Below are 23460 nucleotides of genomic sequence, written 5' to 3'. Positions count from 1 at the left end.
CCATTAGATGTATTTCAAGCCTTTCACGTAAGGCTAAACTGATGAGATATCGAAATATTATGGCATCCATAACAGGTGAATATATTTCTTCATAATCGACTCCAGATCGTTGTGAGAATCCTTGTGCAACAAGGCGAGCCTTGTATCTTTCAACTTCATTTTTATCATTCCTTTTTCGCACAAAAACCCATTTATGACCAACTGGCTTTATACCAGCAGGTGTTTGGACTACTGGTCCAAAGACCTCTCTTTTAGCAAGTGACTTCAATTCCGATTGAATTGACTCTTGCCATTTTGGCCAATCAGATCTTTGTCAACATTCTTCGACAGATCGGGGTTCAAGATTCTCACTATCTTGTTGTGCAACATTATATGCAAAAATATTATCCACCAATATTTCAGATCAATTTAAATTAATCCCATCACCAGTAGAACTTATTAAAAGTTCCTCACTCACTTGAGTCTCGGGTTCATTGATTTCTTCAGAAATCTCAGAACTAATCAGATCTTGGGTCTCTTCAGGAGATCCCTTTATAATATTATTTTGATCATTTGTCGATTTTCTTTTTCTAGGATTTCGATCCTTAGAACCCAAAGGTCTACCACGCTTCAGGCGTGCTTTAGGTTCACTAGCTCTCATGCTAGTAGATGGTCCTGTTTGGACATCAATTCGGATAGGCACATTCTCTGCAGGGATATGCGACTTAGTTATCCTTTTCAAATCAGTGAATGCGTCTGGCATTTAATTTACTATATTCTATAAATGGATGATCTTCTGGACCTCCTAATTACATATAGGGGTACGTGGATCAAAGTGAGATAATGATGAAACTTTTCACACAATTTCTCTTTTGATTTTCTTTTTCTCTCCCCCTAATTGTGGGAAATTTGTTTCATCAAATCGACAATCTGCAAACCGAGCAGTAAATAAATCTCCCGTCAATGGTTCAAGATATCGAATACTAGAGGGTGATTCAAACCCAATATATATTCCTAACCTTCTTTGGGGCCCCATCTTACTGCGTTGTGGTGGTGCTACTGGCACATATACAACACATCCAAAAATTCGTAGATGGGCAATATTTGGTTCATGACCAACAACCAATTGTGACGGAGAATATTTATTATAATGTGTCGGTCTGAGACGGATAAGTGATGTTGTATGCAAGATAGCATGGCCCCAAACAGTAGTGGGCAATTGTGTTTTCATAAGTAGCGATCTTGCTATCAATTGCAGGCGTTTAATAAATGACTCTGCAATGCCATTTTGAGTATGAACATAAGCTACATGATGTTCAACTTTTATCCCAACCGATAGACAGTAATCATCAAAAGCTTGAGATGAGAATTTTCCAGCATTATCAAAGTGAATAGTCTTTATAGGATAATCTGGGAATTGTGCCCTTAATCGAATTATTTGGGCTAATAGCTTTGCAAACGCCAGGTTGCGAGATGATAGTAGGCACACATGAGACCATCTTGAAGATGCATCTATTAAGACTATAAAATATCTAAACAACCCACTTGGTGGGTGAATAGGTCCACATATATCCCCATGTATACGTTCTAAAAAGACAGGGTACTCAATGCCAATTTTCATTGGTGATGGTCTAGTGATCATTTTGCCTTGATAACAAGCATCACAAGAAAATTCATCATTTGTAAAAATCTTCAGGTTCTTTAATGGATGCCCACTCGAATTTTCAGTAATTCGTCTCATCATTATTGATCCAGGATGGCCCAAATGGCCATGCCAAAGCACAAAAGTATTTGAATCAGTAAACTTCTGGTTTACGATAGAGTGTGCTTCAACTGTACTAATCTTTGAATAGTATAAGCCAGAAGATAAAGTTGGTAACTTTTCTACAATGCATTTCTGGCCAGAAATATTCTTTGTAATACAAAGATATTCCACGTTCATTTCATCTATTGTCTCAACATGATACCCGTTTCGGCGGAAAACTATAAAACTCAACAAGTTTATTCGAGACTTGGAGGAGAATAAATGCATTGTCTATAATAAGTTTTGTTCCCTTAAACAGAAATATAGTGGCTCTTCCGGAGTCTTCAATCAAACTTATATTACCAGAAATTGTTGAAACATTTGCTTTTTCCTTATGCAAATAAGAAAAGTATTTTCGATCTTTGAATATGGCATGAGTTGTTCCACTATCAATTACACAAATATCTTCATGATTGGTCTTTGATCCAAACACAATTTGAGGATTATCCATATTCTTCAAAATGACATAAACAAAATAAATATGATAGTAAACATCATTTTCAAAGCATAACTTTTATTTATGTACAATACTATCTACTGCAAATAACAAAAATTAAAATATTTACATTTCTACAGATTCACTATCGATCACATGACTTGTTTCTCCTTCTGGGAGTGCAAAATAATCAGCTACATCCAAATGCATGAAGTCTAAATTATCTTCAGAAATAAAATTTGCTTCAGCATTTTTCTCTGTCTTCTTCAGGGAGGCTTGATACAGCTCAACCGGGTGCTTTGGCGTACGACATGTACGTGACCAGTGCCCTTTTCCTCCACATCTATAGCATGCATTTTCTGGCTTTGCTGCTTGCACCGCTTAATGCTTTTCTTCCTTTCTTTTCCACTGCTAGTGGTGAGGAGGGTTCTTTGGTGCATTGTTATTAGCACGATTAGAGTTTCCTCCCCGACCACGGCCATGACCATGACTGGGGCCACATCCTCTTCCACGCTTAGCTTGGTGGAAGTTCGTCTCATTCACTTCAGGGAATGGACAAGAACCAGTAAGTCAACTTTCATGATTTTTCATTAATAGCCCATTATGTTGCTCGGCTACAAGAAGATGTAAGATAAGTTCAGAATACTTTTTGAATCCCATCTCTCGATATTGCTGCTGCAGGAGCATATTCGAGGCATGAAAAATGGTGAACGTTTTCTCCAACATATCATGATCAGTAATATTATCACCACATAGTTTCAATTGGGAAATAATTCTGAACATAGCAGAATTATATTCACTGATAGATTTAAAATCTTGTAGCCTTAGATGAGTCCAATCATAACGTGCCTGTGGAAGAACGACCATCTTCAGGTGGTCATATCTATCTTTCAAATTATTCCATAGTATGACTAGATTTTTAATAGTAAGATATTCAATTTTCAGGCCCTCATCAAGGTGATGGTGTAGGAATATCATTGCTTTGGCACGATCTTGGTTTGATGCCTGATTTTTATCTTTGATGGTGTCTGCCAGACCCATCGCATCAAGATGAATTTCGGCATCAAGCACCCAAGACATGTAGCTTTTGCCCGATATATCCAAGGCTACAAACTCAAGTTTAGAAAGATTTGACATTATTTAGAAAAAGAAAGTCCGTACCTCTGATACTTTCAAAGTATTTTCTCGAGATGGCAGAGGCTCGTGCTGATAACGTGTTATAAAATAAAGACAGTAAAGTAAAGACAAGTATAGAGAGAAACTGATATATTATTCAAACTTCAAACTTCAAACTTATGTACATAATGAACTGAAAACTCCTCTATTTATAGAAGAAAGGAAGTAGCTGCGAGGCTTTTCAGGAAGCAGCTGCAAGGCTTTTCTTTAGCTGCTTGTAAGCTGTCTGCATGAGCTGTTTGCAACCTGCCTGTTTAATAAGAAGCTGCTGCAAATCATTTCATGAGCTGCTTGTAACCTGCCTGCATCAGCTGCTTGTAGATAAACTTCAACAGAGTACTAAATGGATAATCTTCTTTAGAAAGATTATCTATAGCGGAGTAATAAATGGACATCCACAATATAATTATTTTCATAACAGAGTTATTATACTCCTATTATAAGATTATAAGATGATTAAATTAAATACAAAAAATTAAAAATTCCTGATACACGTGGTAAGATGTAACGATTGAAGACCAAGAAAATAATAGACACGTGGCAGAAAAAGAGTGAGACCACGCCAGCAAGCACTCAATGGTCTACGGAAGGTCTAATTTAAAGGCCGAAATTCCAGAAACTTCGAGGCTACTCCTGGCTGTTAATGGCGGAAGCATCTAGCGGTCGAACTAACGCCACGTGTACATAAATCCACATAAGCATCCGACGTGGCATCCCTATTGGCTCCGAAATTGATTCTCCTTCTCTCTCTAATAAAACTTTAGGGCTCCAATATTTTCACAATATTTTCGCCAGCCAAATACAACAACAAACAGCGCTCCAAAATTCTCTTTTAACTGAAGAACGAAAAGAGAGAAGAAAAACTATCTTTCTATTTTCAACTTTTTTTTTTTCCTCAAATTTTTTTTTTGTGTAGTTGTGGGAATGAATGGAAGTGAAGGTGAAGGAAGTGTGAAAATGGAAGTAGTAGAAAAGGAGAAAATAGTGTATATGTGGGGATATTTACCAGGAGCTGTACCACAGAGGTCACCTTTGTTGTCTCCAGTTGTTGTTGTGAGGATTCCACAGTCGGGAAATTACTTATGGAAGGATGTTTGTGGTGGTGGTTGTGGATTTGCTATGGCCATTTCAGGTGCTCTCTCTTTTCCTGCATTTCCTGTCCATTTTTGGGTTTTAATACAGCTTTACTGTAGTTTTATGTTTTTGCATTTGCAGCTGAGCATGTGCTTCCGACTTATGTTACACTGTTTAATTTTTAGTCAATTCTAAAACAATAATAATATATTTTTTTTTGTTCTTTTTTGTTTTATAGTTACACAAATATTTATGACTTGTTTTACGCTAAATTTTTAACAAAAATTAAAAACTTTCTGTCAAGTCAAACAGCATCACATAAATTGAGACGGAGTGAGTGGGACATTATAGTTAGAATATGTTTGGGTTAGCTGATTAAAAGTAGTACTCCCTCGTCCCAATTTATGTGACTATGTTAGAGTCAAACAAGTTGTTGTTCTTCGACAATATTTTTTTTATGTCTTTAGATATTTTTAGTTATTACGTGATTTAAACTACTTTTTATGTAGTTTTCAAATGCGTAAGTTTTATTTTGAAAAACTTAAAGATTGTATGTCCATATATAAATCTCGAAAAGTAAAAAATATCACATAAATTGGGATGGAGGGAGTACTTGATAATTATCAAGTGCTGAATAGTGCTTTTAAATGATGAAATGATTTTATAAATAAGTAATTATGTGTTTGAATTGAAGTGTTGAAATTGATAATAAGTAGTTGGTGTGTGTGGCAAATAGCGCTAATAAGCACTTTTTAAATTAAAATGGCTTAAGTGTCTTTGAATTTTTTTCAGAATATTTAATTTAAAAGTATATTTACATTGAAAGGGATGAATGACAAAAATGAAATGTAGAGGGAGTTAGGAGTGTTTTATTTTGGAAAGAGTATTTTGGGGACTACAAAAACTAGTAGGAGTAAAATAGTAAAAAAATTGGGTAAAATCAAAAGTACTTATAAGTTAAAAAGCCGTAAGTTGTAGGTTCCAGATTATGATGTTTGGCTGATTTTGGCTTATAAACACTTGCTTGTAAACAATTTTAGAGTATAAAAAATTAGTAGATAAGTGAAAAAGTACTTGTTGACTTCGGCTTATAGGCTTACTGAAACACCCTCTTAGTCATGGATGTTTTCGAGTAGAAGTAAGTTTTGAAACGGAATCTTGGATCACTTTGTAGGAACTGATGGTTTCAACTCAGAACGTACTGGCTGTCAAACTTTAGTTTTCAGTGAACTTCTGATGCATTACTTCTTGGCAGAACTTAGAATTTCTTCTTTGTGTACATAGTATTAAATCCTAAATTGGATTTCAGATAATCATCTTTGCGGTTTCCGTCTTATATATATCTGCTACTTATCTTACCTAGTTTGCAATTACTATGCTGTTTTATACTACTCTTTATCAGATTCTGGGAAGCTCATTACATGGGGTTCAACGGATGATTTAGGCCAATCCTATGTGACATCAGGGAAACATGGGGTAATTCTTTCACTAACTTCGTTTACTCAGCTTACTGACTACCTAGCGACGTGTCAAAATAACCTGCAATTTCTTATGGTGACCTTTTGAAGGAAATTCCGGAGCCTTTTCCCCTTCCTGATGAAGTTTTAGTAGTAAAAGCCGCTGCCGGTTGGGCACATTGTGTTGCAGTTACAGGTATCCACAGCAACTTTCATGTTAATGATGCCACTAATTTTTTGCAGCTGGAAGCTTGTGTATTTTTGTGACTTTGGGATAATATTCCAATGTGAGAATATATCTACTTCAACATCCATTCTGTTGTCCTCCTTCACTAGATTTGGGTAGTCATAATTTTGCAAAGTTGACAACGATATAAGGATTGAATATGTTAAGTGTCCCACATTTGTTGAGGGATGATAGTTTCTCTCTTTATATGGTCTTGGGTCAATTCACACCTTTTGAGCAAGCTTTTGTGGTTAGGCCCAAGGTCTATTCCTTATCAAGGTATCAGAGGCCAACCTATCCTCGTTATCGTGTGTCCCAATGTTGGGACCCCATGCTATGTTATCCATGCTCCACTTGGCGGGGGAGTGTTACAGTTGTCCACATTGGTTGACAGACGGGCTGTTTGTCTCCTCATATGATCACGAGCAATGCTCACATCTTGACTAGTTTTTGGGGTTGAGTTATGTTCAGAGTCCATTTTCTAGAGAGCTTTGGCCTCCAGTGTTTATATATTCCTTCTTAAACCATAGTGAGCTATGGCCTTCTCTTTTTGTTTGTTTTCTTAATCCCCTTGTCATAATGTGTTTATGGAACCCTAGAATGATATACTACTCAACCTTAAATGTAGGAAATGGAGAAGTGTATACATGGGGTTGGAAGGAATGTATTCCTTCTGGAAAGGTTCTTGGAGAGCCAGCTGTAGACAAGGAGGTAAACGATGGACAGAGTTCATTCCTGGCACAGCAAGGTATTTTCGGATTGGCTTCACTGTCAGAAAGAAGCACAATCTGCTATTTACATTTTACAGTGTAATATTTTGAAGATTAACTTTATCACAGTAAGCCCTCACCCCCAGGGATCGAGGTCCATGTTTGGAGCAGTGTCTCATATAGAGACTAGAAGTGGAGAGGATAGTGCGAAACGTAGACGGGTATCATCAGCTAAGCAACAAGCTGAGAGCTCAACCTCAGGGGATGAAGGTCTCTCAGCATTGCCATGTTTAGTCGCATTAAATCCAGGGGTGCGGATTGTCAGTGTAGCAGCTGGTGGCCGGCATACACTGGCATTGTCAGGTAATTTTATAGATTTTGGATAAACTTGCTTCAACACATCATACAGTTGTCCTTAGCTTCCTGGAGCATAATATGTGTACGTTTGTAGTTACATTGTTAAAGAAACCAAAGAAGGATGACATTTTCTTTTTTCATTTAGATATAGGACAAGTGTGGGGTTGGGGCTATGGAGGGGAAGGACAGCTTGGTCTAGGCTCCAGGATTCGAATGGTATCCTCTCCACATCCTGTGCCGTGCATTGATTCTTCTCCTTCGCGAAAGGACAGAGCTATGGGCCTTTCTCATGGATGTCCAGGATCAGAGGGACAAGGCCTCAGAGTTCCTGGGAATTACGTCAAGAGAATTGCCTGCGGGGGCCGACACAGTGCAGTAATTACAGGTTCACATTCTAGTTCTTGTGTAGATATCTGGGATAGTCATTAGTTGGTTATACCTACATTTCAGTACTTGCTTATCAGCATGAACTTTAGTTATCAATTCGTACCTATATTTCATATGAATGCTGTTCTCGTACTTTCTATGTGTTTTCTATTGGTACATTATTGTATATGGTTTCCCTCTTGCAGTCCTATAATACTTCGATAATTTTTCTTATTACTTATTGCTGCTGATTTTCAAGGCAGATGCTGGAGCGTTATTAACTTTTGGTTGGGGATTGTATGGACAGGTGAGTTTCCTGTGATCAGTCTATTCCGTAGTGAATTTAAGCACGGGAGTTATTTCAAATAAGCTATATTCTTGGTGAAATACTAAACTTCTTTATGTGTTTGCCTGTGTGTGTATACATGCACCGTATATGTGAAAAGTAAAGTAATATATGCCTCATGACACTATTTTCTATTAACCCAAGCGCACTGGATGTGAAAAGATTTACTATGTTGTAGCACGAGGATCTTTTGAACACTAGGTACTTGACCATAACAAAACTTACGAAGTGGAATTCCACTTCTTCCATAAGAAAAAAATATTTCTTAACAAGAGAAAGAAGGAATATTTACTCTCTGAGCTCCTTATGCCAATGCGTAAAGTTCATTTCAGGTTTGAGAATTTGCCTAGTGGTGCTATGAACTTGGAAAGGCATAGCAAATTAACGGTAATCGTATTATAAGATTCTTTTATTTATTAAATAGCATATTAAGTGCCGATGCTGCATTTGCAGTGTGGTCAAGGGAGTACAGATGATGAGCTAAGTCCGACGTGTGTATCTTCATTACTTGGCATCAGGATAGAAAGTGTAGCAGCAGGGCTCTGGCACACTGTATGCATTTCTGCAGATGGTGATGTATATGCATTTGGAGGGAACCAATTTGGGCAGTTAGGCACTGGCGCCGAGCAGGCTGAGGTACATTTTTGAGTTTGGTTCTTTTGCTTCTACCCAGACAATAGGTCTGTTGGTACTGTTACAACTACTAATATAAGAGGCTTTCGAAATCTGGGTAACATGTCATACAGTGAAATGTGGTTTGCTTATACTGGCAAAGTTTATTGATCAGTAGGTTTCCTGTGTTATGGACTATACCAAGAGATGCAGATCTTTTCCGATCTAGTACTAAACTTTTACTTTTATCTATGTCAGACACTACCTCGGCTCCTGGATGCTCCAAATTTGGAGAACATGCATGTGAAAGTTGTATCATGTGGAGCACGACATACTGCCGTAGTCACAGGTATGACTCGTATCTGCATCTTGAAAACTTTCTCCTGCTATAGATCCATGAGAAGCTGCAGTGAATAGATGGGGGGATGTCATGGCTAATTAGATGAAAATCAAGGTGACAAATGAGCTTGTTCGTATAGAGTCAAAGAAACTTCAATATTGAAGAGTACTAGGAAATGTACACAGCCTGATAATTATTCGAGTGAATATGATAACGCGAAAATGGTTTTTGCTGCTGAATTATTTCCATTAGTGAGTTGGTTTCAGAGGTTAATCCACCCAATACCAATTTCTATATAGCAGGATTTTTTGATTGTTGTTATGTAACTCTTCAGAGAGAGCCTATTCATTGATCAATAGAGTAAACTTGATGGGCGTCAACCCATGACACCATAAGTTCTTGAAGTAAGTCAATTAAGGACTTGTAAACACTTATAATTGCACAACCTTGAACTGCTACAAGGTCCTCAGCTTGATTGGCTGAACGCTCTCAATACCCTTCTTCTTTTTTTTCAGAATTCGTTTTCTTTATTATGGTCTATAACTAGGGGTTAAGGACTAAATGAAAGATGGATAACCTTTTGGAGAACATGAATATTTCTTTTTGGTATCATGGTTGGCTTTCTTCTTTTTATCATGATTTGATCTGTATCTACCATAAATATATAGCTGAGGTATCCGAGGGGAAGAGTGAATTCTCATATGGGAAACTCAGTTAAGCAATTTCTCCTACAGTAAACATATGATTGTAGAGGTGTTAGAAACTGTCCTTTCTTGAGCTAGACATAGTAGATTAGGAATAAAAGCTTATATGCCTGTTGAAGTGATCTGTTAAAAAAAAACTGCTCGAAAAAGTGGAAAGAAAATGGAAGCAGTTAGTATTTTGCAGGTCATAATAGCTTACTGTACCATTCTGATAAGTTGTTCAGCTTACTGCACAATCTTCTGGATAAATAGCGACTAATAGTTTATTCATTCTCTAGAGTATTTTTTTTTCTTAAAGCTCATCTAACTTTTCTGCTGTTTTGTTTTATGAAGATGATAGCAAAGTGTTCTGCTGGGGATGGAACAAGTATGGTCAGGTACAAGCTTTATTCAGCATATTTTCTCCTTTGAGTCATAGGTTTCAGTGATTGCCTCAAGAATGCAGCTTGCTTTATATGTTATCTTACAGACTTTGTATGGCAATGTGCTAGTTTGCTAAGTTCAATTATTTGGCATTCTGCAAGTGTGATGATCTATTGAACAAATGGCTTCATCTTTCTGCAGCTTGGACTGGGTGATGTGATTGATCGGAATATTCCATCCCAAGTCTCAATCGATGGTCATGTACCGACAAATGTCGCTTGTGGGTGGTGGCACACACTTCTACTAGCTGAATCACCTACGTGAACTACTCATCTTATTGATGCCATTCAAAGTTTTGTTAGGTTAGGTGCTTTCGGTTTTCTACTTCAAGATCCTCGTTATGATATATGCATATGGTACATATTGTAGTTTGCATGCATATACATGTTAGCATGGAGTGATTCTTTACAAGAATAAGGTGGTCATCATCTTCCTTCCAAGCAACAACTTGGGAAGAACAAGAAGTCGTCGCTATCATGTCAAGACAACTTAGTCTATCTGTGTAAATCCTCTTCGCGACTGGATTTTCTGATGTATCAAAGATACTCTATAGCATTAGAGCAGTCATTATGATGGCTTTTGTGGTACCTTTTCAGTCGGGTTCCTTCAATGTGTACTTCATATTGTGTTCTGAGGGATGATTGAAATGTGATCTCTTTATTACTATGCAGAGCTGGGTTCAGATCTCTGCTAAGACTTTACCATATCAATTCTTGTGTTTCCTTTTTCCTTCCCTATTGTCATAGAATGTCTCTGGTATAGAGTTTTGTTCATTGAATGTGGTGCTTTGCTAATTTGGTGGACAAGCTTCAGTTTTCTTCTTCTTTTTTCTTATGTTGGCAGTTCGAAAAAATAATTAGTATATGCAAAGTAATTGGGAAATAGTCACTATTTAATGAGGAGATAGAATCTGGATTAGAATATACTTAGTGGACACACGAAAAGATTCCGCATAATATATTGGATTATGGAACTTTTGTGTATAGAACTTCCAAAATATTAAGTTGAAATTTCATATGAAGAAAATTCAAACTTCAGCATAGTATGGTGAATATTTTCTGAATTTTAATTAACTGCATTCTTATTCATATTTTATTTTACATGAAAAAGTAGCTAAATTTTAATTAATCTTAAAATTATGGCTAATTTTTAATTGGTAGCTTTGAACTAGGCTAATTTTGAATTTTATCGTAAAAATTGTACGGGGCGCTCTATTTGGTCGCCTATTTAATGTGTACCATCTTTTTAATTTTTTTAAAACTAGTACATGAAGTTTAAGCAACTTTAGGCCTTCTTCTTCTTCTTCGGGGTGTTTGTGAACATATTTTAAGGCTCTTTATGATGTTTTACGGTGGTGAGCTGCTGTTTTTTCTATTGCTTAGGGTTTCTTCTTCTCCTTCTTTTTCTTAATTGCAAAATGGGTTCGTTAGCTTTATTGTTGTTTTGACAAATTGATGATTGGAGTTTGTTCTTGATGATATTTGGAGCTTATGTTTCAAATTTGAGCTCATTTGGAGAAGATTTAGATGTTAAATCGTATATTGCATTGTTAAAATTCAAAAAATAAATTTCTGTTTCTGGGCAATTTGCACTTTAGGCCTATTTGGTCTTAAATGCATGAAAACGTTGGTTGTACTTCAGATCTATTTGGCCTTAAGTGCATCTGAAGTGCAATTTTTTTCACTTTAGGTTTATTGGCTTTAAGTGCATGAAATCACATGTTGCACTTCAGACCTATTTGGCCTTAAATGCATCAGAAGTGTAATTTTTTCACTTCAGACCTCTCAGACATTAAGTGCATGAAAATATAAATATTTATTGCACTTCAAACCTATATGGCCTTAAGTGCATCTTAAGTGCAATTTTTGCACTTTAGACTTAATTGGCCTTAAGTGCATTGCACTTTAGACTAATTTTTTTTAACTTCAGATCCGATAAGTCTGAAGTTGATTGTAAAATGGGTAGGTTTGCAATTTTTTTTTGCAAAGTGAGTATAGCTTCAATTGTGATCCCAAAGTCGGGTATAAATGCAAAAGCCCCAATTTCATCCTGAAATATGCCAGGCATAGATGGATGCCCCTTTTTCCTATGATTTGCATCAGGTAGCCGATCTTAACGGTGCTATTTAAGACCTATCCGATTTTCCTAAAAGCATTTATGCTATAACCAATGATGGCACATACATGTGCGTGAAGTTTAGCTGGACTTGCGCTTAAAGAGGGCAAAGTGTCATGACCTGAGAAATGCAAATAAGGGGAAATATAGCTAAGGGAGCTCGAAGCTGAGAGGGGAAGTACATGAATAACTAACACTGAATCGACGGTCGTGACTGGATTTTAGTTAATGAGCTTCAAGGGCTCATATACTGCCAGCTGGACGAGTTTGTTATAAAGCTCAACAAACTAGTTGAACAGGGCGTGAATTGAACCAACATGAATTTTTCGAGTTCTCTATCTTCTTCTCACTTCTCATCTCATTTTCTTCCTTTCTCTTCTATTTCTTCTCTTACATATCTGTAACTCAGCTATGGGATTCTGATTAGCTCAGTTTCATTAGTTCTTTTTTCATTTCGCTTAGTAGTTTGTAATTGTAGTTGTTTCAATTTCAATATAAACAGAAAATTATCCTAAATATTAATTGATTTTCTTAATTAATTGATTGAGATCCTGACATTTGGTATAAGAGCCCTCGAACCTGCAACCTGTGGATTAAACGATAGTGGATGGTACGAGGATGCAAACTATGAATGCCAAGATTACTCAACACGAAGAGGTGCTAGCTGGGTTAACTGATGGGCAACAGAATTTACAGTAGACACACATGGTCATTCAAGGAACCTTGTAATTGATATTGGACAGACTAACTGCTTTGGAGAAGCCACCAGCAAATCCAAATGGAAGAGAGTTGTTTCCTCTTCCCGTGCAGGAGGCTAGGCCAAATACACAAGCTGGATTTCCAATCCCACCTCCTAAGTGAGAATTACCTAGTTTTGAAGGTAAGGAACCAAAGGTATGGCTTCGAAAATGCGAACGGTATTTTAATTTGTATAAGACTGTTGAGAATTATAAGGTTGAAGCTGCTACTATTTATTTGAATGGATTAGCCGAAATGTGGTTTAACTCCTTAACTGTGAGTAGAGGGGTTGTGACTGGGGGAGAGGGGGGGGAATTTAAGGAGGAATTATGTCTTAAGTTTGGTGAGAATTTGATGGAGGATGTTGTAGAAGAGTTTAATAAACTCCAACATAAGGGGTCAGTTGAGAAGTTTTTGGAAAAGTTTGAGGAACTCAAGGCTCATATGCTCATCAAGAATACTGCTTTGAATGAGTCCCACTTCATGTCTAGTTTTGTGGATGCTCTCAAGCAGAAAATCATATATGTTGTCAAATTGTTTAAACCGACAACCTTAAATGGTGTTATAGAACATGCAAGGATGCAATAGAAGGCTCTTGAGGCTGTAAGTAAAAAGGAAAAAATCACAGGGGAATCTTACACTAATATTGGAGTTGCCTCAACTCACAAGGTTTCCACCATGCCAGCTAATAGAACATGCACTTATAGATTGAGCCCTGAGGTTTATGAATATAGAAAGACTAATCATCTATGCTTCAAATGTGGAGAAAAGCATGTACTTGGGCATCAGTGCATAAACAAGCAACTAAACTATTTGTTTGGGGAGAATGAAAATAGTCCTAAGGCTATAGTAAATCAACCTTAGACTCAAACAGGGGATCCTAATTTAACTGAAATCATAATTGAAGGAGAGGTTCAGCAAGAAGTGCTGGAAGCCATTTGTCTTAGTGCTTTGGCAGGAAATAATTCAGGAGTGAACTCGATCTTGGTCAGGGGCATTAGCAAAAACAGGAGCCTAACAGTGTTAGTTGACTCTGGAAGCACTCATAGTTTTATTGATGAGCAAGCAGTGAAGGACACTTGACATGTACCCATTTACAGTCCACCAATGAGAGTGACTGTTGCTGATGAAAATTATATCATATGCAATGCTAGCTGTGTAGGATTTAGCCGGAAGATGCAAGGTAAATAGTTCTAAGAAGATTTGAGAATTATCCAAGGGTGGGTGTGATATAGTGTTAGGGAATGATTGGATGAAAACATATAATCCCACCAAATTCGATCATGAAAAGAAATGTGTTACAATTGGGAGAAAGGGAAACAAGACTGTACTACATGCCATACCTGAAGCAGGTAGTTTGAGCTTGATTAGTGGGAGTTCTATGGGGATACTGCTGAGGAAAGGGCAGACACTAATGGCTCATTTGTTCATGGTAAGTGTGAACCAATTGCCAGAACTAGAAGACATGGCTGATCCAATACAGGAGGTACTTGACAAGTACAAGGAAGATTTTGCAGAACCAAAGGCATTGCCTCCTGTCAGATCCTTAGATCACTAGATTCTATTAAAACCTGGTGCTACACGAGTGAGCCTGAGGCCATACAGGTATAATTACTATCAAAAGAAAGAACTAGAGAAACATGTAGCAGAAATGCTGCCAAGTGGAACCATTCGGCCAAGCCAATCTCCTTTTTCTTCTCCAGCTTTATTGGTAAAGAAAAAGATGGGGCATGGAGGTTTTGTGTAGATTACAGTAGGTTAAATGACATTACTATCAAAGACAAGTACCCAATACCCATTGTGGATGATCTTTCAGATGAGTTGCATGGTTCAATAATCTTTTTCAAGGCGGATCTCAGAGCAGGGTACCATCAAATCAGAATGTAGGCAGAAAATGTGTACAAAACTGCATGCAGAACTCACTTGGGGCATTATGAATTTAGAGTAATGCCATTTGGGATTACAAATGCCCATGCTACATTCCAGGCATTGATGAATCAGGTCTTCCTACCTTTTCTAATAAAGTTTGTGTTAGTTTTCTTCGATGATATCTTGGTTTATAGTCAGTCTTTAGCGGATCATATAGACCATCTAGCTATTATATTTGAGACATTGAAGAAGAATACTCTTTATGCAAAAAGGTCTAAGTGTTCATTTGGGCAACCTCAAGTTGAATACCTGGGACATGTCATTAATGCTCATGGTGTGACTATTGATCGTAGCAAGGTGCAGGCCATGGTGAATTTGCCTAATCCTACCTCAATCAAGGTACTTTGAGGGTTTTTAGGCTGAATGCTATTACAGGAAGTATATGGCCAATCATGGTGCCATTTGCAGACCTTTGATGGATCTCTTGAAGAAGAAAGGTTTCAGATGGAGTGAAGAAGCTGATCAAGCTTTTGCAGCTCTTAAAAGAGCCATGCCCACTACCTCAATGTTAACTCTACCTGACTACACTCAACCTTTTTGTGGTTGAGACAGATGGATGTCATTCAGGCATTGGGGCAGTACTGATGCAAAATGGGAGACCGTTAGCTTATTTTAGCAAGGTACTAGCTCTAAGGCACATGGACAAGTCCATTTATGAGAATGAGTACATTGCTATATTCAATGCCATAGATAAATGGAGGCACTACTTTCAGTATAGGCACTTTGTGGTGAGAACTGATCACCATAGCCTGAAGTACTTGCTAAACAGAAGGTTAACTCAGCTATGCAACAAAAAAGGGTTGACTAAGCTCCTAGGCATAAACTATGAAGTCCAATACAAAAAAAGGGTTGAGAATAGAGTAGCTGATGCACTCTCAAGACAGTTTGAATCATTGCCTACTGAAGCTCATCATCAAGCAACACGTCTTGCCATCAACATGAATGTGCCAGTTTGGGTGCAAGAAATTAGTGCAAGCTATGAAAAATATGCACTAGCTAATGAGTTGATTACTCAGTTTGCAGTTAATTTATAAAGATAGTATACTTCTGGATTTCTAAGGAAAAAGGGCAAAATTTACATTGGGACCACGAGTACCCTCAGCTAACAACTTATTACAATCTTACATGATTCTTCAATAGAAGGGCATTCAGGACAACTAAGAACTTATAAGAGGCTGGCTCAATTGTTCTACTGGCCTCTTATAAAACAAATGGTCATCCAATATGTAGCTGAGTGTGATACTTGTTAGAAGAATAAAGATAAAAACGTGCCATATCAGGGACTGCTGCAACCATTCCCCATGCCTGATCAAGCTTGGAGACACATCTCTATGGATTTCATTGAAGGATTACCTAAATCTAAACGTAAGGATGCCATTTTTGTTGTGGTGGACCGAATGACTAAATCTGCTCACTTTATGGCCTTAGCACACCCCTTTACTGCTGTTGATGTAGCCAATAAGTTTTGGAAGAGAGTCCACACTTTACATGGTACTCTTGAGTCCATAGTCTCTGATAGAGACGTGATTTTTCTCAGCAACTTTTGGCAAGCCTTATTCAAACTGAAGGGAACTCAACTACTGTACAACTCGGCTTACCACCCTCAAACTGAAAGTGCGAATAGATGCATCGAGAACTACTTAAGGTGCATGACTAGCCATCGACCTACTCATTGGAAGAATTGATTGTATTTTGCAGAATGGTGGTACAACACCAATTTTCATACCAGTCTACAGTGTAGTCCATTTGAAGCTTTGTATGGCTTCTCACTTCCATAACTGTCCATGGGTCCTCTTTTGGAGACTACAATCCATGCTGTTGTTGATGTGATAATGCAGAGATAGCAAATGCAACAATTGCTCAAGGATAACTTGCTAAAAGCTCAGGCGAGAATGAAGTTATATGCTGATCAAAAGAGAACTGAAAGAGAGTTTCAAGTTGGGATATGGTATATTTGAAACTACAACCCTATAGACAGACATCCTTATCTCTCAGAAGAATTTGAAACTTAGCTCCAAGTACTATGGACCTTATCAGATTTTGAGTCGAGTTGGACAAGTTGCCTATAAACTGTTGCTGCCTCATACTTCTAAAGTTCATCCTGTTTTCCATGTTTCATTGTTAAAAAAGAAAATTGGCTCTAGAGCAGTGGTCCAGTCAGTCTTGCCAATGACTAGTGAAGAAGGCCAATTACTAGTAAAACCAGTTGCAATCTTGCAAAGACAACTTGTTCCAAAATGGAATGTTGTTGCTATTAAGGTGCTTATCCAGTGGTCAAACTTACCTCCTGAGGATGCTATATGGGAGGACTATGACTTTATTAAATCTAAATTTTCAGAGTTTAATACTAATCCTTGAGGACAAGGATTAATTGAAAGAGAAGGGTATGTCATGACCTGAGAAGTGCAAACAAAGGGAAATGTAGCTAAGGGAGCTCGAAGATGAGAGGGGAAGTACAGGAATAACTAATACTGAATTGATGACCGTGATTGACTTTTAGTTAATGAGCTTCAAGGGCTCAGATGCTGCCAGCTGGACGAGTTTGTTATAAAGCTCAACAAACTAGTTGAGCAGGGCGTGAATTGAACCAACGAGAATTTTCCCAATTCTTTCTCTTCTTCTCACTTCTCATCTTCTTCTCTTCCTTTCTCTTCTAATTCTTCTCTTACAGATCTGTAACTCAACCATGGGATTTTGATTAGCTCAGTTTCATTAGTTCTTTTTTCATTTCGCATAGTGGTTTGTAATCGCAATTGTTTCAATTTCAAAATAAATAGAAAATTATCCCAAAATTGATTGATTTTCTTAATTGATTGATTGACATACTGACACAAAGGTGTTTGATTCAAGTTTAGCTATGTAATGGTGTTTGATCAATCCCCCCCCCCCCGATGCCACTGACCTAAGATTGGCTCAACGTATAATTCTTTTTTTTGGCTTTATTGTTTTAATTATGCTGCTATCGTTTACCTTATGTTTATCTTACTGTGTGATAATAGAATAGAAAAATTATTATTTTGTTGTTTCATGACAAAAAAATTGTTCATGTTTTAGTCGTTCTAATTTTTGAGGGGTTGATAATATGCTCATTTTTCATATAGTTTTGCTTTATTTGTTGTTGAATTTGGAAGATCACTAAGTTTAATTTTATTTTTTCGCATTTAAAGTTAAAAATGAGCAAATTAAAAGACGAGCGAGTAAAAAGAAATTTCATGAAAAAAAAGAAGATGTACACGTTCTACTTAAATAAGATAGTCACATTAGTAATTAGAGTATCTACGAGAAATAAAAAGAGAAAATGACCCTCTATAACCCTTCAAAATTTTAATAGCTCATGTTTTTCTTCATTGACACGAAATGTTCATACGGACCAGACATATTACATCTAATAGCCCGAAATGTCTATTTGTATATTATTTTGTATAGTGACAGTCTATTTAGTATATTTTTTGTATAGTGATAGTCTATTGTATATAAATTGTACAGTGACAGTCTATTTTGTATATATTTTACATAGTGACAGTCTATTTTGTAAATATTTTGTATAGTAACAGTCTATTTTGTATATATTTTATATAGTGACAGTCTATTTTGTATATTTTATGTACAGTGACAGTCTATTTTATATATATTTTATGTAGTGACAGTCTATTTAGTATATTCTTTGTATAGTGACAGTTTATTTTGTATATATTTCAACGTTATGCATAATGGATATTCAGTGATATCCAGGTTTTTCTTTTTTAACTCCATAATAAGCGCACACTCATTTTTTGTATAGTGACATTCTATTTTGTATATATTTTGTATAGTGAGAGTCTATTGTATATAAATTGTATAGTGCCAGTCTATTTTAGTATATATTTTGTATAATGCCAGTCTATTTACTATATACATTGCATAAAAATTGTATATAGAGTATATCGTGCATCTTGCAATGTATCCATAATGTATCCCGAGCGCTTTTGTGTATCCAAAGTGTAAAGACTGTTCTACGTTATATAATTTTGTATATATGAAGTGTATCGTGCATTTTAAAATGTATCCTTAATGTATCCCGAATGCTATTTGTAGATACTGAAATTTTAACAAATCAAGATAAATAATAAATTCAAGACGTCTCTTGAAATATTAGGAGTCTATTAGGGTTACTTGGTGGCTACACCAACCAAACCCTAATTCATGCATATAAATAAGGCTACATATGTCCTTCAAAGATGATCTCAGCAATCCCATAATGCACAAAGAGATCAAAGATACGATCTCGAAATTCCATAAAAAATCATGGAATATTCATTAGAGATCAAAGACATGTCAAATATGTCTTACTCAAAGTTCAAGCAACATTCAAGATCCAAATGGAGTGTTGTTATATGCTTCTTGATCATCAAATACATTAAGAAGATGCATATCATCCTACGTTCGAGAAATACGCCACTAAGGCCCTCGAATTATGGATAACAAATCGGAGGGAAGAATCAAGGGATAAACAGAGTTGTAACCTGCAATGTTTATCAATAAAATTCTTTTTTTCTTTATAGATGTTTGTGATTGCAGTTTTATTTTTCTGCACAAATTTATTGCAAACAAATTGGCACGCTCGGTGGGACCAGTTCTTCCCTTCATCTCTTCCTCCTGCAAATTGAAAACTTCAAGTTTCAAGATTATCTGTTGTGATGGTCGGGTACTTCAAGTCTCGTCTTCAAGTTTCAGCAAGCCTACACCTCGACAAACTTTGAAGTAGGGGCATTTGTAGATACTGAAATTTTAACAGATCAAGATAAATCCTAAATTCAAGACGACTCTTGAAATATTAGGAGTCTATTAGGGTTACTTGGTGGCTACTCTACCCAAACCCAAATTCATGCATATAAATAAGGCTACATATGTCCTTCAAATATGATCTCATCAATCTCATAATGCACAAAGAGATCAAATATACGATCTCGAAATTCCATAAAAAATCATGGAATATTCATTAAAGATCAAAGACATGTCAAATATGTCTTGCTCAAAGTTCTAGCAACATTCAAGATCCAAATGGAGTGTTCCTATATGCTTCTTGATCATCAAATACATCAAGAAGATGCATATCATCCTACGTTCGAGAAATACGCCGCTAAGGCCCTCGAATTATGGATAACAAATCGTAGGGAAGAATCAAGGGATAAACAGAGTTGTAACCTGCAATGTTTATCAATAAAATCCATTTTTTCTTTATAGTTGTTTGTGATTGCAGTTTTATTTTTCTGCATAAATTTATTGCAAACAAATTGGCAGGCTCAGTGGGACCAGTTATGCCCTTCATCTCTTCCTCCAGCAAATCAAAAACTTCAAGTTTCAAGATTATCTGTTGTGATGGTCGGGTACTTCAAGTATCGTCTTCAAGTTTCAGCAAGCCTATACCTCGACAAACCTTGAAGTAGGGGCATTTGTAGATACTGAAATTTTAATAGATCAAGATAAATCCTAAATTCAAGACGACTCTTGAAATATTAGGAGTCTATTAGGGTTACTTGGTGGCTATTCCACCCAAACCCTAATTCATGCATATAAATAAGGCTACATATGTTCTTTAAAGATGACCTTAACAATCCCATAATGCACAAAGAGATTAAATATATGATCTCGAACTTCCATAAAAATTCATGGAATATTCATTAGAGATCAAAGACATGTCAAATATGTCTTTCTCAAAGTTCAAGCAACATTCAAGATCCAAATGGAGTGTTGCTATATGCTTCTTGATCATCAAATACATCAAGAAGATGCATATCATCTTATATTCGAGAAATACGCCGCTAAGGCCCTCGAATTATGGATAATAAATCGGAGGAAAGAATCAAGGGATAAACAGAGTTGTAACCTGCAATGTTTATCAATAAAATTCATTTTTTCTTTATAGTTGTTTGTGATTGTAGTTTTATTTTTCTGCATAAATTTATTGCAAACAAATTGGCAGGCTCGGTGGGACCAGTTCTGCCCTTCATCTCTTTCTCCAGCAAATCGAAAATTTCAAGTTTCAAGATTATCTGTTGTGATGGTCGGGTACTTCAAGTATCGTCTTCAAGTTTCAGCAAGCCTACACCTCGACAAACCTTGAAGTATTGGGCATTTGTACATACTGAAATTTTAACAGATCAAGATAAATCTTAAATTCAAGACGAATCTTAAAATATTAGGAGTCTATTAGGGTTACTTGGTGGCTACTCCACCCAAACCCTAATTCATGCATATAAATAAGGCTATATATGTCCTTCAAAGATGACCTCAACAATCCCATAGTGCACAAAGATATCACATATACGATCTCGAAATTCCATAAAAATTCATGGAATATTCATTAGAGATCAAAGACATGTCAAATATGTCTTGCTCAAAGTTCTAGCAACATTCAAGATCCAAATGGAGTGTTGTTATATGCTTCTTAATCATCAAATACATTAAGAAGATGCATATCATCCTACGTTCGACAAATACACCGATGAGGCCCTCGAATTATAGATAACAAATCGGAGGGAAGAATCAAGGGATAAACAGAGTTGTAACCTGCAATGCTTATCAATAAAATCCTTATTTTTTTTATAGTTGTTTGTGATTGTAGTTTTATTTTTCTGCACAAATTTATTGCAAACAAATTGGCACGCTCGATGGGATCAGTTCTCCCTTTCATCTTTTTCTCCTGCAAATCAAAAACTTCAAGTTTCAAGATTATCTGTTGTGATGGTCGGGTACTTCAAGTTTCGTCTTCAAGTTTCAACAAACCTACACCTCGACAAACGTAGAAGTAGGGGGCATTTGTAGATACTGAAATTTTAACATATTAAGATAAATCCTAAATTCAAGACGACTCTTGAAAAATTAGGAGTCTATTAGGATTACTTGGTGGCTACTCCACCCAAACCCTAATTCAGGCATATAAATAAGGCTACATATGTCCTTTAAAAATGACCTCAGCAATCCCATAATGCACAAAGAGATCAAATATACGATCTCGAAATTCCATAAAAATTCATGGAATATTCATTAGAGATCAAAGACATGTCAAATATATTTTGCACAAAGTTCTAGCAATATTCAAGATCTAAATGGAGTGTTGCTATATGCTTCTTGATCAACAAATACATCAAGAACATGCATATCATCCTACATTCGAGAAATATGCTGCTAAGGCCCTCGAATTATGGATAACAAATCGAAGGGAAGAATCAAGGGATAACAGAGTTGTAACCTACAATGTTTATCAATAAAAATTTTTTTCTTTATAGTTGTTTGTGATTGCAGTTTTATTTTTCTGCACAAATTTATTGCAAATAAATTGGCACGCTCGGTGGGACCAGTTCTTCCCTTCATCTCTTCCTATTGCAAATTGAAAACTTCAAGTTTCAAGATTATCTGTTGTGATGGTCGGGTACTTCAAGTATCGTCTTTAAGTTTTATCAAGCCTACACCTCGACAATCCTTGAAGTATGGGGCATTTGTAGATACTGAAATTTTAACAGATCAAGATAAATACTAAATTCAAGACGAATCTTGAAATATTAGGAGTCTATTAGGGTTACTTGGTGGCTACTCCACCCAAACCCTAATTCATGCATATAAATAAGGCTACATATGTCCTTCAAAGATGATCTCAGCAATCCTATAATGCACAAAGATATCAAATATATGATCTCTAAATTCCATAAAAATTCATGAAATATTCATTAGAGATCAAAGACATGTCAAATATGTCTTGCTCAAAGTTCGAGCAACATTCAAGATCCAAATGGAGTGTTGCTATATGCTTCTTGATCATAATATACATCAAGAAGATGCATATCATCCTACGTTCGAGAAATACGCCGCTAAGGCCCTCGAATTATGGATAACAAATCGGAGGGAAGAATCAAGGGATAAACAGAGTTGTAACCTGCAATGTTTATCAATAAAATCTATTTTTCTTTATAGTTATTTGTGATTGCAGTTTTATTTTTCTGCATAAATTAATTGCAAACAAATTGGCAGGCTCGGTGGGACCAGTTCTGTCCTTCATCTCTTCTTCCTGCAAATCGAAAACTTCAAGTTTCAAGATTATCTGTTGTGATGGTCGGGTACTTCAAGTCTCGTCTTCAAGTTTCAGCAAGCCTACACCTCGACAAATCTTGAAGTGGGGGGCATTTGTAGATACTGGAATTTTAATAGATCAACATAAATCCTAAATTCAAGACGACTCTTGAAATATTAAGAGTCTATTAGGGTTACTTGGTGGCTACTCCACCAAAATTCTAATTCATGCATATAAATAACGCTACATATGTCCTTCAATAATGATCTCGGCAATCCCATAATGCACAAAGAGATCAAATATACGATCTCGAAATGCTATAAAAATTCATGAAATATTCATTAGAGATCAAAGACATGTCAAATATATCTTTCTCAAAGTTCTAGCAACATTCAAGATGCAAATGGAGTGTTGCTATATGCTTCTTGATCATCAAATACATCAAGAAGATGCATATCATCTTATGTTCGAGAAATACGCCGCTAAGGCCCTCGAATTATGGATAGTAAATCGGAGGAAAGAATCAAGGGATAAACAGAGTTGTAACCTGCAATGTTTATTAATAAAATTCATTTTTTCTTTATAGTTGTTTGTGATTGCAGTTTTATTTTTCTACATAAA

At 36.3% G+C, this 23460-nt stretch overlaps 3 protein-coding genes across 4 annotated transcripts; all 3 read left to right on the top strand.

The window, feature by feature from the left end:
- The first annotated feature begins 4180 nt into the window (after positions 1 to 4180).
- On the top strand, positions 4181 to 10720 carry LOC107783407 (ultraviolet-B receptor UVR8). Of its 2 annotated transcripts, none has more exons than XM_016604383.2 (11): positions 4181 to 4527; positions 5872 to 5945; positions 6038 to 6122; positions 6781 to 6900; positions 6992 to 7225; positions 7371 to 7604; positions 7849 to 7892; positions 8385 to 8567; positions 8802 to 8892; positions 9921 to 9964; positions 10152 to 10720. In XM_016604383.2, exons 1-11 carry the CDS (start codon positions 4320 to 4322, stop codon positions 10272 to 10274), a joined length of 1440 nt encoding a protein of 479 aa, XP_016459869.1. In that variant the 5' UTR covers positions 4181 to 4319; the 3' UTR covers positions 10275 to 10720. The 2 variants fall into 2 exon arrangements, with proteins under 2 accessions (XP_016459869.1, XP_016459863.1); XM_016604377.2 differs by having other exon boundaries at positions 7365 to 7604.
- A 4090-nt stretch (positions 10721 to 14810) lies between these two features.
- LOC142167963 (putative mitochondrial protein AtMg00860) lies at positions 14811 to 15339 on the top strand. Its single transcript, XM_075228606.1, has 2 exons — positions 14811 to 15131; positions 15223 to 15339. The coding sequence occupies exons 1-2, from the start codon at positions 14811 to 14813 to the stop codon at positions 15337 to 15339; spliced, it is 438 nt and encodes a 145-aa protein (XP_075084707.1).
- A 1300-nt stretch (positions 15340 to 16639) lies between these two features.
- On the top strand, positions 16640 to 17150 carry LOC142167962 (uncharacterized). The gene is made up of 2 exons (XM_075228605.1): positions 16640 to 16740; positions 16805 to 17150. The coding sequence occupies exons 1-2, from the start codon at positions 16640 to 16642 to the stop codon at positions 17148 to 17150; spliced, it is 447 nt and encodes a 148-aa protein (XP_075084706.1).
- Positions 17151 to 23460: the final 6310 nt, after the last annotated feature.

This window comes from Nicotiana tabacum, chromosome 13, assembly GCF_000715075.1.
Source record: "Nicotiana tabacum cultivar K326 chromosome 13, ASM71507v2, whole genome shotgun sequence".
NCBI lineage: Eukaryota > Viridiplantae > Streptophyta > Magnoliopsida > Solanales > Solanaceae > Nicotiana > Nicotiana tabacum.
The sequence above is the reverse complement of the archived record's forward strand: the minus strand, read 5'-3'. Positions and strand labels throughout refer to the sequence as shown.

What these genes read in the sequence shown, in the direction of transcription:
- LOC107783407 (XM_016604377.2), top strand. Translation starts at nt 4,320, where the DNA reads ATGAATGGAAGTGAAGGTGAAGGAAGTGTGAAAATGGAAGTAGTAGAA. An exon ending in ACATTGTGTTGCAGTTACAG is followed by an intron (nt 6,123 to 6,780) that starts GTATCCACAGCA and finishes CCTTAAATGTAG; the next exon opens with GAAATGGAGAAGTGTATACA. An exon ending in CTGGCGCCGAGCAGGCTGAG is followed by an intron (nt 8,568 to 8,801) that starts GTACATTTTTGA and finishes TATCTATGTCAG; the next exon opens with ACACTACCTCGGCTCCTGGA.
- LOC142167963 (XM_075228606.1), top strand. Translation starts at nt 14,811, where the DNA reads ATGCCATTTGGGATTACAAATGCCCATGCTACATTCCAGGCATTGATG. An exon ending in CTAATCCTACCTCAATCAAG is followed by an intron (nt 15,132 to 15,222) that starts GTACTTTGAGGG and finishes GATCTCTTGAAG; the next exon opens with AAGAAAGGTTTCAGATGGAG.
- LOC142167962 (XM_075228605.1), top strand. Translation starts at nt 16,640, where the DNA reads ATGCAACAATTGCTCAAGGATAACTTGCTAAAAGCTCAGGCGAGAATG. An exon ending in GAGTTTCAAGTTGGGATATG is followed by an intron (nt 16,741 to 16,804) that starts GTATATTTGAAA and finishes TTTGAAACTTAG; the next exon opens with CTCCAAGTACTATGGACCTT.